Source organism: Linepithema humile, chromosome 5 (assembly GCF_040581485.1).
Source record: "Linepithema humile isolate Giens D197 chromosome 5, Lhum_UNIL_v1.0, whole genome shotgun sequence".
In the NCBI taxonomy this organism is placed as follows: domain Eukaryota; kingdom Metazoa; phylum Arthropoda; class Insecta; order Hymenoptera; family Formicidae; genus Linepithema; species Linepithema humile.
In genome coordinates this window covers 13,415,634-13,436,146 of record NC_090132.1, presented here as the reverse complement: position 1 = coordinate 13,436,146, position 20,513 = coordinate 13,415,634, and the positions used below count along the sequence as shown (strand labels likewise).

General features: G+C 29.2%; 1 protein-coding gene across 3 annotated transcripts; it reads left to right on the top strand.

The window, feature by feature from the left end:
* The first annotated feature begins 1,293 nt into the window (after nucleotides 1–1,293).
* LOC105679864 (uncharacterized) lies at nucleotides 1,294–3,438 on the top strand. Of its 3 annotated transcripts, XM_067355008.1 has the most exons (4): nucleotides 1,294–2,303; nucleotides 2,412–2,558; nucleotides 2,626–2,894; nucleotides 2,968–3,438. In XM_067355008.1, exons 1-3 carry the CDS (start codon nucleotides 2,038–2,040, stop codon nucleotides 2,846–2,848), a joined length of 636 nt encoding a protein of 211 aa, XP_067211109.1. In that variant the 5' UTR covers nucleotides 1,294–2,037; the 3' UTR covers nucleotides 2,849–2,894; nucleotides 2,968–3,438. The 3 variants fall into 3 exon arrangements, with proteins under 3 accessions (XP_067211109.1, XP_067211110.1, XP_067211108.1); XM_067355009.1 differs by having other exon boundaries at nucleotides 2,652–3,438; XM_067355007.1 differs by having other exon boundaries at nucleotides 2,626–3,438.
* The last annotated feature ends 17,075 nt before the right edge of the window (nucleotides 3,439–20,513 follow it).

Genomic DNA, 20,513 nt, shown 5'->3' with positions numbered 1-20,513 from the left:
TAATTTAATTTAAATATTTATTACACAGGTTTATTTTATTTGCATAATTATTATTTATTTTACAGTGAAATTGTAGGCTATGTGGACGGCATAGAATCTCCACGTTTAGTAGGAAACAACCAACAATATAAATTTTACAAATTTTATCTTAATAATAATTCAGGACGAAGAGTACAAATAGTTGCATGGAATGATGATATAAAAAATGTGGAACACCATGTGATGTCCAATCATGTAAATATTCATATATACACTATATGTACACAATGTGCACTCGGTCATAGGAATGCCTTAACGCATAAATGTGCATGAAAGTCAAGACACATTCAAACGGTGTGTTTTGATTTTACATATTTTTTGCATCATAATTATGATTATTCCTCTTGTATGACATATGTCAAAGACAATAATTATCCGCTAAATAATATATCAAAATACAGTTATAAAAAGTAAATAATATAATTAAATGATATACTTATTGTGACATATTATTAAACAAATAATCATACTTTTTGATATATGTCACACGTGAGGCATAATCACAGTCATGATGCAAGAAGTATGTAGAATCGAAGCAGGCAATTTGAATGTGCCTTCATACTTATGCAAATTCATGTGTTAAGGTATTCCTGTGACCAAATGTACATACATGCATACCTACGTATATATAATGTATCCGCAATGTACGTGTGTTTAAAAAGTTCCAGGTTTTGATAAATAATTTTATTAATATAATCAAAATCAGCCTATAAAAAGTATTTTCAAAACTGGAAAAAGCGTTAGCATAAGTGCATTGTACAGAAAGGGAACTACTTTTAAGAAGATCGTATAGAATAAATATTAAAAATAAATACAATATGTTTTATTTATCAAGGCCTGGAATTTTTTAATCACACATACATTATATGTATGTATATATACCAACGCTTCTTCTAGCTTCAGAAACATTTTTTATAGGTTGATCATCTACTTCCTCTTTTACTATTCTTCTTTCTCAAAATCAAAATCAGCCTATGAAAAGTGTTTCCAAAGCTGGAAAAAGCGTTAGCATAAGTGCATTGTACAGAAAGGGAACTACTTTTAAGAAGATCGTATAGAATAAATATTAAAAATAAATACAATATGTTTTATTTATCAAGCCTGGAACTTTTTGAACACATCCATTTATCAATTTTGTCAATTTCGAATGAGAAAGTGTAAATATAATAAATTGGCACTGCTTCATTTGCTTTATTGGGATAATTTCAATAATAATAATAAAATTAAATAATAATAGGAATTAAGGACACATCATTTAAATTTTTTTTTTGGGGGGGGGGCATATTATAAGAAATAAAGTAAAAAATATGTTCTAAATAAAATTATTATTATAAGAAATAAAGTAAAAAATATGTTCTAAATAAAAAAAATGTTCGAAATAAAAAAATGTTCTAAATAAAAAAAGATTCTCAAAAAAAAAATTTTTAATTTATGTTTTAAATTTAAATGTTTTTGTTAGATAATTCACATAGATGGTGCACAGGCAAGATTACCAAAAAATAATCTATTTAATAATGGAAACGTTCAATACGAGTTATTAATCCGTAGCAATACGATTGTATCCAATCTTGGATATTTCGAACCAATAAAAACATTGTTAGAGTTTTGCGATCAATGTAAGTATCTCGTGTATGAAATAAGCAAGCCCTGCCGATTATGCGTTTCAATTATAGATTTATTATAAAAACACAAGTCAACGTTATACATGAGAGAGAGAATGGAAGTGATCACAGAACACACGCAAAAAGAAAAAGAAGTACTATATGTGTGAACCATGTTACAAAAACCAACCTAAGGCCGCGGTCCGAATCGTGTTTTCAGCACTACTAACGCTCACGGCATTAATGGTCGGTCCGAATGAGAAAGCACGCTATTGATAGTTCGTTTCGGACCAGTCATAAGCTCGTAAATTTGTTACAGTAAAAAACATAACCTGAAAGACAAATGGATAGTGTTCTGTGTGCATGTATCAAATAGAAAAATAAAAAAAAAAGAAAAATGGAACTAAATGAAAAAATAACATTGCTGCAGTTTATTGAATTTTCTTTTGAAAGCGAGGATAAAGATGATGACGACTTGGAATTTGTAATGAATATGTCTTCAAGTAGTGACGAGAACGAAGAAGAAGTAAGAAACCGTATCACTATTGTAGACTTGATTCTAAATACAAAAAAAAGTGAAATGCAAATTAGACCTCGCATCAAAGACTATGTGGAAAAAATTATTCTCAATTACACCGCTGAGGAATTTAAATCGCATTTTAGGTATGGCTGACCATTGTTTAAAGAAACATTGTAGTATCATAAAAATTTTCAGTTTAAAGTAATTGTTAATATTTACATTCTGAAATTTCAAATTTCCTTTATTTACAGATTGTGGCCTACAACTTTTGAATTTCTATTGGAATTAATAGGACCTACGTTAAGCGCCACTAAATCAATTAGTGGCAGAAAACCTTTGGCAGCGCAAAAACAACTTCTAATAGCTTTGTGGATGATGGCAACACCAGACTCCTACAGGTATAGTAACATCTTAATTATTTGTCAAAACTATAAGCTTTTTTATTTGCTTGTCTCTGGCTTATAGGTCTGTGTGTGTAAAATTTAATATAGGAAAGGCTACAGCAATTCGTACTATGAGAAAAGTTACTTATGCTTTGCACATTCTCGCTCCGCGATTTATTCAGTGGCCTCAAGGTGAAAGAGCAAATAAAGTGATGGAAGAATTTGAAAAAGTTAGTGCATTTCCTAAGATTATAGGAGCCATCGATGGCACTCACATTCGCATAAAAAGCTCCACTGGAAGATAAACAATCATATGTGAACCGCAAAGGATATCATTCAATCCATGTGCAAGTAAGAATTTTAAAAATGTCTTTAAGTGATTGGAAGTTCTTATCGTTTAATAATTTGTATTTCACTTTTTTAGGCAGTTTGCACCTCAAAATTGCTTTTTACAAGTGTTTTAGCTGGGAATGTTGGATCAGTGCATGATGCACGTGTTTTTCGGCTCTCTCCTGTCAGACAATATATTACAAATCCACAAATTTATTTTCCTAATGATTCACACATTATTGGAGATGTTGCCTATGGTGTTCATCCTCATATCATGGTGCCTTTTAAAGATAATGGGCATTTAACAGTTAGACAGAAAAATTTTAATTTTTGTTTGTCTTCAGCGAGAATGGCAATTGAGAGAACATTTGGGTTGTGGAAAGGACGATGGAGAAGCATTCTTGATTGTTTGCCTATGATCACCTTAGAAAAAATTCCTGAATACTTATTAGCTACTTGTGTACTACATAATATTTGTATATTAAAAGGAGATTTGATAGATTTTGAGCAAACACATGAAGAAGATGTATCCAGTGAAGCATTAATATCTGATAGAATGGAGGACGGCAATACTAAACGACAAAGAATTATGAATAGTTTGATAATGAGATACCATTGATATTTTCAATCTTATTTAATGTTTCATTGATTGATTAATTAATGTTTTAGTGATAGTTATTTCATTATTTTTGCAGCAAATTATATGATGATTATATGATATGATTAATATTTTTATTGCAAATTATTTTTATCAAATTTATTTTTGTGAGCGCGTATGTTTAAGATTGAATAGAAATAACCTTATTATTTTTGCTATAGATTGTATTAAATATTATATAAATAAATGTCTTATACCAATTTTTGTGTATTTTAGTAATACAAATCTAAATTTTTATTAATTATCGCTTATTAGAATGATAAAAATAAATCAAATTTTAATATTGTAAACAATATTTATTTTCTACACTAATTTATAAAATATAATATCACATTGGTAGAAGAATAAATATCATAGCTTATTATTATTTAACTAGAAGCTGAAAATAATATAGTGATGTATCTATATAAACTTAAATAGTTATACATTAAATAAAAAAATATTTATCTTATTTTCACAAAAAAAAATTGATTTCACATATTACGCCCATATTGACATTTTCTAAGTTTAAAATGAGCTTTAATATAAAAATTAAAAAACATAAAATTATATTATTAATACAGTATCACTAAAATAAAACAAGTGATGAGATTAATAAGAATAACTGTAATATATTATTCCAAAGAATGCTCATCAGGATAGGCAAATCTTTAAGCTATTAATTCCAAAGCTAACTTTAACTTTTATATTTAAAAAAATAATATTTAATTTATTAATTAATAGTCAATTCATAGACTAGAAAATCTTCAGTTATAATTAGACAAACTATTATGTATGCAAATAATAAAATGAAAAAGATAATAGATATTCAAGTAAACAATTTTTCTTAAGCTCTATAAGACTACCAAAATTACTACATTGCAGATACAGAGAGTATCCATGAAAAATAAAAATAATAGAACTCTTGGAAATAAAAACTACACAAATCGCATTAAAATACTAAAGAAAACAGTTGTCCAATTATTTCTTGGTGATAGCTTCAAACAACTTCTGCATTATTTTAATTTTTTCCTGATGCTGTCTTTCTCGTTGATCTTTTAAGTCCTGAAACAATGCTTCTTTGGCTTGCCTTTTTTTCTCCCTTTCTGCTCTTTCTTCTTTCATATCTAAGATAAAGTTGTTTATAATAGTCTCAATCTTCCGTTTATTGGATTTCCCTTCATTATTTTTACAATTTTTTGAAGAAGATTCCAGTAGGATTGCTTCTTCATTCGATGTAGATGGTCCAGCTTCAGTGGCAATAGCTTTGGGATTTGCCCATCCTGATTTCCCAAAAATTTCGTGCATTCTCTGGAAGAAAACAGAAATATTTTTCAATAAGTTTTAGTCTAATATGATTGAGAAGTATGAAATTTATAATATATTTATTTACTTTTCATATAAATACTTACTTGAAAATATGGCCATGTTTTTCTGTCATTTCCTGATACTGAATTATAATCCAATATTTTTTTGTATGTCTTTTTCAAACCATTTAATTTTGATTGGCATTGTGGTCCAGTCATTGTATATTCAATATTTGTTTTCCTCATATTATCAGCAATGGCTTCCCAAATTTTATTATGACGTTTTGTGCCTGCTGAAAATTCTTCTTTCCATTCCTCATATTTATCGAGCAGTAGATATACGCACTTGGATGACCATATAAACAATGATTTATCATTTTCTGGAATTATATAAAAATTTTTATGTATAAAGAAGACTTGGAATGAATATAAGAATCATATTGTAGGGGAGCCATTATATATTCTTTAGTCATACTCACTTTGATCTTTAGGATTATTATCAAATTCTTGTGGCTCTGGAGATGAAACGTAAGATGCACTGCTTGCAGTTCTTACAGAATCAGTCTCATCGTTTTCATCAATCGAAATTTGACTTTCTTGACTGATAACATTTTCGTTTCTTTTTCTATAAATATTCTTAATAAGACTTGTCATATAATTCAGATCTGGTAATACAAAAAAAAAGTTCCTTCTCATCAGCATTAATCAACATAAATCATAGTCATTGACATCAAGCATCAATTATTTGATGTCAATGATCAGAGCTAATTAGTATTAGTAATAGCTATTAGTAGAGCTAATTATCCATACAGCACGAATATCGAAAAGTAGACATCCCGAAGATATCTTTGAGATATGATATCTTCTAAAGGGTTAAGTATAATTTTATTATTAAAATACAAAAATTTATTTGTTTCCTTACCTTTAGTAGCCTTTGCAGCATCTTGTGGCGAAAGTTTTAAGGTCACAGTTTCACCTGTATCTTCTATAAAGACAGGGACGGAGATTAACTGATTTGACATTGTTTCTAACGCGACGACTAATAAATAAATTAATGTGTAGCACGTGTAGCATGTCTGACGTCACACAACCATAATCAGCCATGATGCTCACAGTGCCTCACCTTTCAACTAGGGGCACCGTGAGCACTGTGCGCGTCATAAAACTATGACGTGCTATGATGTCATTATGTCCACGAAGGCACTGCGAGCGTGAATTGGACCGATCGTTAGTGTACTGATAGCGCTGTGAACGTGAATCGGACCGCGGCCTAACTATTAACGATACTACCAACCTCTCAAACTAAAACTTTACCATAGAAATCTAAATAACATAGAGAGGTTACTCATACAAAAATGTCTATAATAATTGCAATATCCAACACTCCTCCTCAATTATTACAAATATATAAGCCACAGCCTTCTCGCAGTTCTTTTACTTTGGCTGCTCCCAGTGGCTTCGTCAACAGATCCGCAATCATGTTTTCGCTTGGACAGTATGAGCATGAGATGTCACCTTTCTTCATGTGGTGTCGAATAAAGTGTCTTTTTGTGTCAATATGCTTAGTTCGATTTGACAGTCTTTCCTCTTCAATGAATTTCAGGCAACTCTGATTATCCTCGTAGATAACTGTTGGTGTCTTGATATCGACGTTGAAATCCCGTAACAAGCGTCTCAACCATATTGCCTCCTGTCCAGCTTCGCAAAGCGATATGAACTCCGCTTCTGTAGACGAAAGCGCCACACATGGTTGTTTTCTACAACACCAGCTTACCGCTGCTCCAAAAACGAAGAAAATGTGACCGCTGTTTGACTTGCGGTCCTGTTTATTTTCTGCCCAATTGGCATCTGCGTACCCAATAAGTGGTGCATCTACGCTGACGCTACCAAGCTTCAGTTTAAAATTCATCGTGCCCTTTAAATACCTGACCACACGTTTAAGCTCATTCCAGTCTTGCTGCGTAGGTCCACCTTTTGTGCTAAAATGCTTACGCTAGCAGATATATCTGGCCGCGAAATAACACTGACATATAGTAAACGGCCAATCAATTTTCGATATTTATCGGTATCTGGCAAAATATCAGATTCGTTTATATCTTTTCCATAATTGCTGTTCATTGGTACTTCTGAGATTTTAGCGTCAGTCAATGAAAAATCTGCAATTATCCCTTTAATATATGTTGATTGACTGATATTATATATTTCGTCTGCATCTTTAAAAATTTCAAGACCGAAATATTCTTTAATTGGGCCTAAATTTTCAATTTGAAATTTTGACTTCAATATTGACTCGACTTCTTTAATGAGTTTGTGTTTCCTGCTCACAATGATAATATCATCGACATAAACGAGAATATAGCACCAATCATTATTAAATTTCTTGCGATACATACAGGGATCTGCCTCACCTTGTAAAAATCCTGATGATGAAAGTGCTGCATGTAATGTCTGGTTCCAGGATCTGGCAGATTGTTTTAGACCATATAGACTTTTGTTTAGCCGACATACCGAATTGAGTTGATCTTCCGTTACGAATCCAGGAGGTTGCTTCATGTATATTGTTTCGTTTATAGTTCCATTTAGAAACGCTGTTTTGGCATCCATATGGTATATTTCCATATTATTTCTTGCTGCCAGTGAGAGTAACACGCGAAACGTTGAATGCTTCACGACTGGTGCAAAGACTTGGTCATAATCTTCACCATATTTCTGTGAATAACCTTGTGCGACCAGTCGAGCCTTAAAGCGACGGATACTCCCATCCGCCCCACGCTTCACTTTGTAAATCCATTTGCAGCCAATTGCCTTCCTATCACGGGGTAATTCCGATAGCTCCCATGTCTGATTATCCTCTAGAGATGCCATCTCCTCCTGCATTGCTTTAATCCACTGATCCTTAAATGAACTAGTCACAGCCTCGTTGTAGCTCTTTGGCTCCTTTACTTCATCGTGAACGACATTTATTTCGTTTATCAGACGCTTGGGTGGTATGCCCTTTGTGCTTCGCTCCGATCGTCTTAATGGAACGATGTTAGTGGTTTCGTCGTAGCGTAACCATAGGCTGAATGATATGTCGTGTCTAGATCCTCTTCTTCGCTATAATCCTCTTCATTGTTATGATTCTCTTCATCGTTATGATCCTCTTTATCTTGATCTGATTTATTTATCGGTTCTCCATCCGATGACATCGTTCTTGTGTAAATCTCAGAGATCTCCTCTTTGATATGAAATTTCACATCTCTGCTAATGACTACCTTTTGTGTTGAAGGATTGTAACATCGATATGCCTTTGATTTATCATCATAGCCGACTAGAATCATCAAAATAGCTTTCGGATCTAATTTTCGACGTTTTTCCGTATGGACGTAGACGTAGCATTTTGATCCAAATGACTTAAAATGACGAATGTTTGGTTTTTGACCAAACCACCCTTCATATGGAGTAACTTGAACTGACTTCCACGGTAAGCGATTTTGAATGTAATTCGCCATTATTACAGCTTCTCCCCAGAATCGATTATCTAATTTTGATTCAATAATCATACAGCGTGCCATTTCCATGAGCGTTCTATTTTTACGCTCGGCCACGCCATTCTGCTGCGGGCTATATGCTGTGGTGTATTGAATTTGTATACCATTTTTGTTCAAATATTTGACGACTTCTTTACCAGTATACTCGCCACCTCTATCAGAACGAATTATCTTCGGTCGTTTATTAAACATCGTCTGGACCAATTGTATATATTCTTTTAGTTTATTGAACACTTCTAATTTATGCTGCAACAAGTAAACAACGGAGAATTTAGTGTGGTCATCAATAAAGGTTAGTACGTACCTTTTTCTTGATGGTGTCATTGTTTGCATGGGACCGCAAACGTTTGTATGGACTAAGTCCATAACTTCCTTAGATTGTTTCTCGGTCGCTTTTGGGAATGGTACTCGTGTCATTTTACCTTGTTGACATGTATCACACGTCTCATTAATGGGGCAATTTACAATGTCAGCACCTTTGACATATCCATCTGTAGATAAACGTTTTACAATCTCCAAATCACGATGTCCACACCATTTGTGCCATTGGTGTATACAATTCTTCGGATGACCTCCATCAATAGTTAATAGTACCTTATTAACTTCTTTTAATACGAATAAGTTGTCTTGTAAAATTGCTGTAGCAATTTGTACATTTTGATACATGATGTTACAATATTTATCGGAAACAAAATTGACATTGAACCCATTTGCCACAAGCTTACAGACCGACAACAAACTTCCATTAATTGAGGGTACGTACAAGACGTTTTGAATCTTAATCGATCGCCTTTTTCCATCATTGTTTACTACATGAATTTGTACTGTACCGATTCCCTCAACTGCCACTCGTTGACCATTTGCCACGAAGATCTTCTCCTGATGATTCTCGTTAAATTCTGTGAACATACTTTTATTAGATGTAACATGTGATGTCGCACCTGAATCGACTATCCAACCATGGCTAATTCTTGAAGTTAAAAATAGGAAATCGCTTTTCTCCGATGCTTCTACTAAATTTGCTTGTTGCTTACCGTCACTGCTTTTTCTTTTGTCTTTTACTTTTTCTTTCTTGTCTTTCAAATACTTTTTGTACTTCGGGCATTTAGGCTTAAGATGTCCTTTCTCCTTGCAGAAGAAGCATATGATGTCCTCTCGATTTTTAATTGACGCGTTTCTACTTACACGTAAAGCCATCGTGCCATTTGTTTCACTAGAAGTTTTATCCTTACGTTTGTTCCATTCATCTAATAAACGCTGCTCTACTACGGCCGTTGTCAAATTGGTTTCTCTTGACTCTAACGCTGTCATCAAAGTATCATAACTTTCTGGTAAACTACCTAGTAGAACTGCGACATGCCAATCTTCGGTTTTTAGTTCCTTACCGATATCGTTCATTTGTTGAAACGCTTCGGCTATGCGTGTGACGTGCATTTCCAGATCTGCGCCTTCTTCTAATTTCATATTCATAAGACGCTTTATTAGTCGAACCACACTGTTAGCGTTGCTCTTCTCGTGATACGTTTTCAGGGCCTCCCATGCAGATTTAGCAGTTTTCGCGTTTCGAATAAGTATCAATTGCTCATCTTCCACATTCAATCCGATGGTCGCATATGCAAGAGAATCTTTCTTTTTCCATGCTTCCGTTTCAGGATTCGGTGGATCTGCTATAACGGTTTCCCACACACCTTCCTTCGTCAAGAGTAATTGCATCTTGAACTTCCATACGAAATAGTTCGTATTATTTAGTTTGGTTATGGCGTACTTTGTATCCATGCTGCACGTTTTCCTGCTGTCTTATTTCAATACTGGGCCCAAAACCTGTTAGAGTTTTGCGATCAATGTAAGTATCTCGTGTATGAAATAAGCAAGCCCTGCCGATTATGCGTTTCAATTATAGATTTATTATAAAAACACAAGTCAACGTTATACATGAGGGAGAGAATGGAAGTGACCACAGAACACACGCAAAAAGAAAAAGAAGTACTATATGTGTGAACCATGTTACAAAAACCAACCTAACTATTAACGATACTACCAACCTCTCAAACTAAAACTTTACCATAGAAATCTAAATAACATTGAGAGGTTACTCATACAAAAATGTCTATAATAATTGCAATATCCAACAAACATTAAGTGGTAAACCTAAAGCAATCCAAATAAAAGACGTTTTGAATAGCACCAATCGCATTAGTTAGTTATATTTTTATTTATATCTAAATTCTCCAAAAATGCTACTTAGAAAATTTTTTTTACGCAAAATATTTTATAAATTTTATTTCTTTAATAATTATTTTATTTTTACATTATGATAATACTAATAAAATTCAAGCTTTTTACATTTTTTTCACTATCATGCATTTACATATTTCAGTTTTGGAAGGATATGTTAAAACCAACTTTTCTGAAATTTTTAATAATAAGTTGAATAAAATTATTGGTTGTGAATCGATAACAGATGGTTTATTTAAGCTGGAAGTTCATATTCTGGAATTTACTTATGATATGTATAGCGATCTAGATTTGATAAAGGGAGATAAAATTGAAATAATAGGATGCATGCAAAGTAACGGTAAAAATATTGATATTTCTTATTAATTACTTTTAATTTAAAATAATTATTTTTATAAAATTATTTGCGCACGTACGCATGTGTTTACATAATTTTGATAATTTTATGATGATTTTATAGCTGATCCGCCATATTTAATAGTTAATGATTTGAAAGATATAAAAAAGAAAGAAGGACGTATGTCGATTCCTCTGCTATTAAAAGGAGTAAATACTCCTAGAAAAAGAAAACTGGATGGTATAAAATTACAATTATTATTATTATAATTTTATTATTTTTTAAAACAAATTTTAATATTTACATAATAATACATAATTTTTTTTACAGAAGCAGAAGAATTACCAAATAAAAAAGATGGCACAAAAAAATTATAAAAAATGTAAATATTAAAAAATGCAAAAGCACAGAAAACATCGTGAAATAAAATATATACTTTTACCAGCAATAAATTAATAGCTAATGTGACGTTCTGAGCAATTATATAATAAATTATATAATAAATACAATAAATATAAATATATTTATTGTATTTATTATATATTGTATAATAAATATAATAATAATAATATAATAATTATATATTTATATATAATATATAATAAATATAATATATTTATTATATATTATATATAAATATACAATATATAATAAATACAATAAATACAATTATATAATAAATACAATACTGGAATTCTTGTTCAATGCATAGTTTAATACATTTTGATCATTTGCATCATAAACTTTTAGCAAATACAAATAAAAATCTTTATTTGAGATATTATTAAAATTATTAAAATTATTAAAATTATTATTATTTTTAAATATGTTTAATACATAACCAAATGTATTCAAAGAAACAAATTAAATTTACCTGTCTGATACTCATGGTGCATAATATGTATAAAAATATAAATGAGCATTCCGTATAATCATCGCCTGGAAGATTTCTATGGGATAAACCTTGTATTCAGCTGATTGGAACAAACGGTAATCTCGCAACAGCTCGTCCATCAAATATGTTATTGAACATACTTAACAGTGCCGTAAACGCAAATCCAATAGCAAACATAGATTTCATTTTTACAAGAGATAAGTCTCGATTATTATTCTTTAATCTTTCCTCTTCGCGTTCTATCTTCTTCTTCTGCTGCTTGTCCAAAGAGTCTTCATGAGCCTCTTTTCTTCTTTCTACTGGCAAACAAAATCACTTTATGCAGATATTTTTTTGTATATACAATTCCTCATATAATACCTCATAAATATCTTGAATACCTCATAGATATTTTGTAGACTTACATTTTTTACTCTTGTTGTGGGTCCAAAGAACCACAACCAATTATTAATAATAAAATATATATATATTAATAAAATATAAGAAAATATCTATTGCATATCAGATTAAGATATCTAATATTCAGTTTCCGGCTCATGCGAGACACCGGATAAATCGCGCAGCGAAAATTAAAACCTAATTCACTTTTTACGCGACAATGCTGACGAACGATCGAATTTCGTCAGCAAGTTAGATCGTTAAAACTGCAATCAAGTGCAGTTTCACATATATAAAATCGCCGTCGCGAGATCACGACGGCGGGTCTAAAACTATCAGTCACAAGAAACGGACGTATGTCCGTTGGGACCACAAATCTAGAAGAACGCGAATTATAACAATTCGCTAAAAGCGAATAAGAATAACTTGGGGCTCCGTGATACCACATTAAGACAAGGATTCCTGACGGAACCTAGACTAACTAGAAGTAAGGGAATTTGTAATAGAACAAGAAACCAATAAATATATGGGAGACTGTTTTTTATTGAAAAAACGTCAAAGGATTATTCCCGGATTCCCGGCCTAACTCCTCGGCAGATCCCGAACCCGTGCCCTATCACCAAGGGCACAACACTCTGCTTTTCAACTTCAGCCTTTAATTTTTGATATTTTTCAGTTCTATACACCATTAACCATGTCAAGCCTAAACAATATATATAAAATAAATATATTAGAACAAATAAATAAATTAAATAAATTATTTTGTTTTTTTTTTCAACTTATAAATACATTTATGAAAATATTGCTTTTTATGTTTTTTACCTTTATCCAATAACGCTGTACATATACTGATAAATACAATAAGGATGGTGTCTGCCCACATATTTGGGAATAAATTTTTTATTTGAAGTTCATATAATTCAACAATTAACACCAAGAATTATTGTTAATTCATTGAACTTCTTTTCCGTTAAAAGTGACTACGTATGCACTGTACAATATATAAGTCACGTTGTATCAGAATTAAATTATGCACTTCACGATGTTATTAAATACATTCGTGTTAATACAGAATATCGGATATAGCGTGAAATCAGTCTTCTTTTTAACAAACTTGCACATTGTTATCACATGCAGACATTTGGATTTTCAGATCAAATAACCTCTTTTCGATCCGATGACAATCACCGACGAAGCTATTATAAAACAGTACAGTGATAAATTACAATACTTGTGTACTTCCAGTACAGTTGGATCAGTTGATAATGTCACCGCTCTATAGTTACCTTCGGGCCCTTTTATGACTATTATTAATATTTATTCAGAGCTGTGTTTACTTTCTACTTAAAAAAATCTTTTCCACTCATGCACAAGCCTTAACATATATTTTTTTTTAAAAGTACAAAGTAATTATCTGCAATTCTCTCATTTTTTTTTCTTATTTTTTCACATATTTTTATTTTATTACTTTTTTTATTTCACGCTTTCTCGCTTTTTTTAGATTTCTTTATTTTACGAGATTTTCGTATTCTCTTATTTACCCGCTTTTTTATTATTTTTTTTTCATTTTTCCATTTTTTCATGTTTATTGCAACGTGAATTTTTTGGATATATTATTTTATTGGATATATTATTTTATTGGATATATTATTTTATTTCTTTTCTCAGAGAATATAAATTAAAATCAAGCCAGTGTTTTATATTTGCTTAAATTAACCATTACAAGTACAAGTTTTTTAAATTTTATAAACGGATTCTGTATAGAGAATATTTGATTTACAAATAGAATTTAGTTATGTTTAGTTGTGATTTAAATTTCAGAAATATAAGTATAGATATCTAGCAAATCTCATTATATAATTACAAAGACAATATAAAATAAGTAATTATAATGTTCAAGGAGTTAATGATAAATAAATAAATAATATGAATGCACTAATATGTATATATGTATATATTATTATATGATATGTTGGATATTATTTATAAACTTTATTTTACAGCACAATATATCAAATTATTATTGTATATAAAATAAAATAATTTAATAAAAATACATGTAGAAATTTAATAAAATGTTAAAAAATATAAGTATGAAAATTTGTCATTAAATCTATTGGAAACCAGCTTTGGAACCGATTTTTAGGAATTCCATAAATTTTTAGGATTTACAAGATAGGTTTTTGCTGACAAGTTTGGGTATTGCATAATATCTTTCAGTTTGTCGCAAGTTTTCATTTAGTATAAGTTTCATTTGTGGCAGGTAATGGCAAGAAACTGTTTCTTTATATGCATAAAGAAATGGATTGGTCCATAAAAAAATGCATAAAGAAATGGACCAATTAAATACCTTATATACTATATATGCTTATGCGTTTATGCAAGTTTATCTGGATAGGCTTTAACTCAGTGTTTATTCGACCTAATCCATATTTTATTAATTTTTATAACTTTATATTTGAGCTTTGGAAATATTACTAAAAAAATAATAAATAATAAAATAATAAAATTATACTCTATTTACCGTTACAAATAATTTTAAAAATTAAATTAAATTTTATTGTTGTATATACATATATATATATATATATATATATACAGGATGTCCTATTTTAAATTATGCACCTAAATATCTCGTCAGAGGAGCCATCAATCCGAAAATAACCCTTACAAAAGTTGTTGGGTTTGGAGGGGAACATCCGATGATGACATTGGTTTAATCTAGGGTGTACATGCCAAGGTCATATGGAGGTCATTTGTTTTTTTAAATAAAACACCCAATTTTTTATTCCAAAATCTAATAGCTGGTGTCAAGAGCTTTTCAAAACACTATAATAAAGTTATTTTTTATTAAGTACTTTTTGAGTTATGAGGATTGAAAGTTACAGCATTTAGACATAAAATACAAAATATCTTGTAAAACATTCAATTTTTGCGAATCTTACCTTAATACTTTTATGCACAAAATAATGAGACAAATCAATTGGTATAAAGAAAACACATAGTTGCTTTCAAGAAAAAATATGTAATTTGTAACATGCAACTGCATACTTTTTTTTAAAACCAGTGTGTTTTCTTTATACCAATTCATTTGTCTCATTATTTTGTGCATAAAAATATTAAGGTAACATTTTTAAAAACTGAATGTTTTATAAGATATTTTATATTTTATATTAAAATACTGTAACTTTCAAGCCTCATAACTCGAAAAGTACTTAATGAAAAATAACTTCATTATAGTGTTTTGAAAAGCCCTTGACACTAGCTATTAAATGTTGGAATCAAAAATAGAGTATTCCATTTAAAAAAACAAATGTTGACCTCTATATGACCTTGGCATGTACACCCTAGGTTAAACCAATGTCATCATCTTATGTCCTCCTTGAAGTTATAAAACTTTTGTACAAAACCTTTTTTATACAAGCCTTAGTTTACGAATAAAATCAATGCGTCACTTAAAATGACTCACCCTGTATATATATATATATACAGGGTGATTCAAAATAACCTGATGTCCTTGCAATACCATATTCTTGAGCGACTTCTTAGACGATTTTTCCTTTTACAAAATTTTGTCCGAAGCTTAGTTTTCGAGTTATAATTGAAAATAGTTTTCTACTTACGAGTCCGATACAACGGACAGACAGGGACGGTGTAATGTGTCATGAGACAATAGTAAACACTTGACAGTCTCATTATACGCTGCGCGTCCCTGCCTGACCGTTGTACCGAACTCGTAAGTTGCTATTTATTTTCAATTATAACTTGAAAACTAAGCTTCGGACAAAATTTTGTAAAAGGAAAAATCGTCTCAGAATTCGCTCAAGAATATGGCATTGCAAGGACATCAGGTTATTTTGAATCACCCTGTATATATATATATATATACAGGGTGAGTCATTTTAAGTGACGCATTGATTTTATTCGTAAACTAAGGCTTGTATAAAAAAGGTTTTATACAAAAGTTTTATAACTTCAAGGAGGACATAAGATGATGACATTGGTTTAACCTAGGGTGTACATGCCAAGGTCATATAGAGGTCAACATTTGTTTTTTTAAATGGAATACTCTATTTTTGATTCCAACATTTAATAGCTAGTGTCAAGGGCTTTTCAAAACACTATAATGAAGTTATTTTTCATTAAGTACTTTTCGAGTTATGAGGCTTGAAAGTTACAGTATTTTAACATAAAATATAAAATATCTTATAAAACATTCAGTTTTTAAAAATGTTACCTTAATATTTTTATGCACAAAATAATGAGACAAATGAATTGGTATAAAGAAAACACACTGGTTTTAAAAAAAAGTATGCAGTTGCATGTTACAAATTACATATTAAAGGAATCTTGCTTTTTTTTAAAAAGGAATGTATATATATATATATATATATATATATATATATATATACATTCCTTTTTAAAAAAAAGCAAGATTCCTCGAACTAGAATATATCGAAGTGTTGAAATGTCTGTTTTTCGCGATACTGATTGGTTATCTTATTTGTGAGCTGCGATTTGCTTCACTCTTAACTGTCATATAAATTTTGACAGTTTGTTTCTGAGTAAATATTACATAAATAAATAATAATTATCTAATATTAAAGAGAAAAATTGAGCAGTAAGAGAAGGAAAAAGTAAAGAAAAGAGAGAGAGAGAGAGAGAGAGAGAGAGAGAAAGAGAGAGAGAGAAAAAGAGAAATAAGAAGAATAAGAAGAAGGTAGAAAAGGGAGAAAAAAGGTATGTATAATATACGTTTATCGGTTGAAGCTCTTACAATTAGTTTTTTACTTTTGTTGCTGACTTAGAATGCGTTTAAAAATTACGAGAATCTTGAAAAGCGAAAATTTTCACGAATCAAGGAGCGCGAGCAGATAGCAAAACCTCATTCTTTATTTGAATTCCGCCGGACTTTTTGAAAGATATTCGCAACTGTTTGATGATATCTGTTAAAATTAATTTCTCTAAAATTTTTAAATAATGTACGTATAAATAATAACAAAAATATTGTTTGTATAAAATTAAAGTACATTGATGATTTAATTTCATACAAACAACAATCTCCATTTGAGAGATCGACTTTGAGAGATATTTGCAATTGCTGGATGATATTTGTTAAAACTCATTTTTTTATAATTTTTAAATAATGTAATTAAGTACTTGAAATTTTAAAGAAATGAATTTTAACAAATATCACCCAGCAATTGCAAATATCTCTCAAAGTCGATTTCTCAAATAGAGATTGTAATTTGTATAAAATTAAATCATCAATGTACTTTAATTTTATACAAATAACAATCTCCATTTGAGAGATCGACTTTGGAAGATATTCGCAATTGCTCAATGATATCTGTTAAAATTAATTTCTCTAAAATTTTTAAATAATGTACGTATAAATAATAACAAAAAGATAGCAGATAATTTCAGCATTAATGATTTTGTGCTTTGACTTGTGTATAATATTTTTCTTTATATTGACTGGATAACTTAATATTAAAACGGTTTCAGCATTAAAATATTATAGTAAATAGAGTATCAAATTATAATTATTAGCTGAATCTTTAGCTATCCAGGCAATGTAAAAAAAAATATTATACATAAGTCAAAGCACAAAATCATTAATGCTAAAATTATTTGCTATCTTTTTGTTATTATTTATACGTACATTATTTAAAAATTTTAGAAAAATTAATTTTAACAGATATCATCGAGCAATTGCGATTATCTTTCAAAGTCGATCTCTCAAATGTAGATTGTTAATTTATATAATTTAATTTTATACAAATATCAATCTCCATTTGAGAGATCGACTAGAGAGATATTTGCAATTGCTCGATAATATTTGTTAAAATTCATTTCTTTAAAATTTCAAGTACTTAATTACATTATTTAAAAATTTTTAAGAAATATATATATATATATATATAAACTGACTTTTTTTTTGGATGCTTTACCGGAATATATATATATATAATTAAATATTCATTATAATACAGCTTATATTTACACTATAAATACATATTAATTTCTTAAATTTTATTAAAGGATAAAAAAACGACAAGAGAGAGAGAGAGAGAGAGAGAGAGAGAGAGAGAGAGAGAGAGAGAGAGAGAGAGAGAGAGAGAGAGAGAGAGAGAGAGAGAGAGAGAGAGAGAGAGAGAGAGAGTGAGGAATAAAATAAAAGTGGAACAACAAAAAAAAAGAAATATAAAGAAGAAATAAGCAGAAAAGGAAAAAGAAAAAGTATGTATATAAATAAATAAATAAATGTAAAGAATGTAAAAAATAATGTAAAAAAAAATATTATACATAAGTCAAAGCGATGAAATTAAAGTACATTGATGATTTAATTTTATACAAATAACAATCTCCATTTGAGAGATCGACTGTGAGAGATATTTGCAATTGCTCGATGATATTTGTTAAAATTTATTTCTTTAAAATTTTAAATACTTAATTACATTATTTAAAAATTTTAAAGAAATGAATTTTAACAAATATCATCCAGCAATTGCAAATATCTCTCAAAGTAGATCTCTCAAATAGATATTGTTGTTTGTATAAAATTAAATCATCAATGTACTTTAATTTCATAAAAATAACAATCTTCATTTGAGAGATCGACTTTGAAAGATATTCGCAATTGTTCGATGATATCTGTTAAAATAATTTTCTCTAAAATTTTTAAATAATGTACGTATAAATAATAACAAAAAGATAGCAGATAATTTTAGCATTAATGATTTTGTGCTTTGATTTGTGTATAATATTTTTCTTTATATTGGCTGGATAACTTAATATTAAAACGGTTTCAGCATTAAAATATTATAGTAAATAGAGTATCAAATTATAATTATTAGCTGAATCTTTAGCTATCCAGGCAATGTAAAAAAAAATATTATACATAAGTCAAAGCACAAAATCATTAATGCTAAAATTATTTGCTATCTTTTTGTTATTATTTATACGTACATTATTTAAAAATTTTAGAAAAATTAATTTTAACAGATATCATCGAGCAATTGCGATTATCTTTCAAAGTCGATCTCTCAAATGGAGATTGTTATTTGTATGAAATTAAAGTACATTTATATAATAACAAAATTAAAAATAATTTCTCTAGAGAAACTTATTTTAAATTTTGTTATTTGTATGAAATTAAAGTACATTGATGATTTAATTTTATACAAATAACAATCTCCATTTGAGAGATCGACTTTGAGAGATATTTGCAATTGCTGAATGATATTTGTTAAAATTCATTTCTTTAAAATTTTTAAATAATGTCATTGAGTACTTGAAATTTTAAAGAAATGAATTTTAAGAAATATCGTCGAGCAATTGCAAATATCTCTCAAAGTCGATCTCTCAAATAATACATTGATGATTTAATTTCATACAAACAATAATCTCCATTTGAAAGATCGACTTTGAGAGATATTTGCAATTGCTAGATGATATTTGTTAAAATTCATTTCTTTAAAATTTTTAAATAATGTAAAAAAGTATTCATAAAAGTACTCATAAAAAAACACTCGGATTAATAAGAAGCATAAAGAACAGCGTGCACGGAGAGGAAAGCATGTACTGGAAGTGGTGCGCGCTATAGATATGAGAATTTTTAAAATTATTACTTACCTTTTTTTTACTTTTCTCTTTTATCCTTTCCTTCTCCTTTTTTCACTTTTTCACTCTTTTTTCACTCTTTTTAAAAAAATGCGTTTTTTGAACAGGGAATACGTCTGTACAATTTGACAGCTTGAAAAAATGTAAACAAGAGTGGATATGCGAAGCTAAATAGCACGCGCGAAGCGCGCGCCTGTGTTGTTCTAATATTATATAAATAATTATTTAATAAGAATTTTTGATTATTTAATTATTCATATAATATATTATTAAATTTATATTAAAATATTTAAATCTATAAAAAAATCAAAAAAAAAAATCAATAAAAGCAAAAAAATAAATAATATATATAATATTAAATAAAACTCAGCTTCCAATTATTCTGAAATAATACCCCAATAAATAATTTTTAAAAATGTCAGAATCAGTTTTACCTCAAAAAAAAAAAAAATAAAATACAATTAATTTTAATGAACAAAAAAATCCAATAAAAACTTTCATTAAAATTATAAATAAAAATATTTTTGATAAATCCTTTTTATTCAAACACATAAATATTTTTGGAATATGAATTTTAGGGTTAATATTTATGTATTTAAATAAAAAAAAATTATCAAAAATTTTTTCATTTATAATTTTAATGAAAGTTTTTATTGGATTTTTTTGTTTATGATAATTAATTGTATTTTATTTTT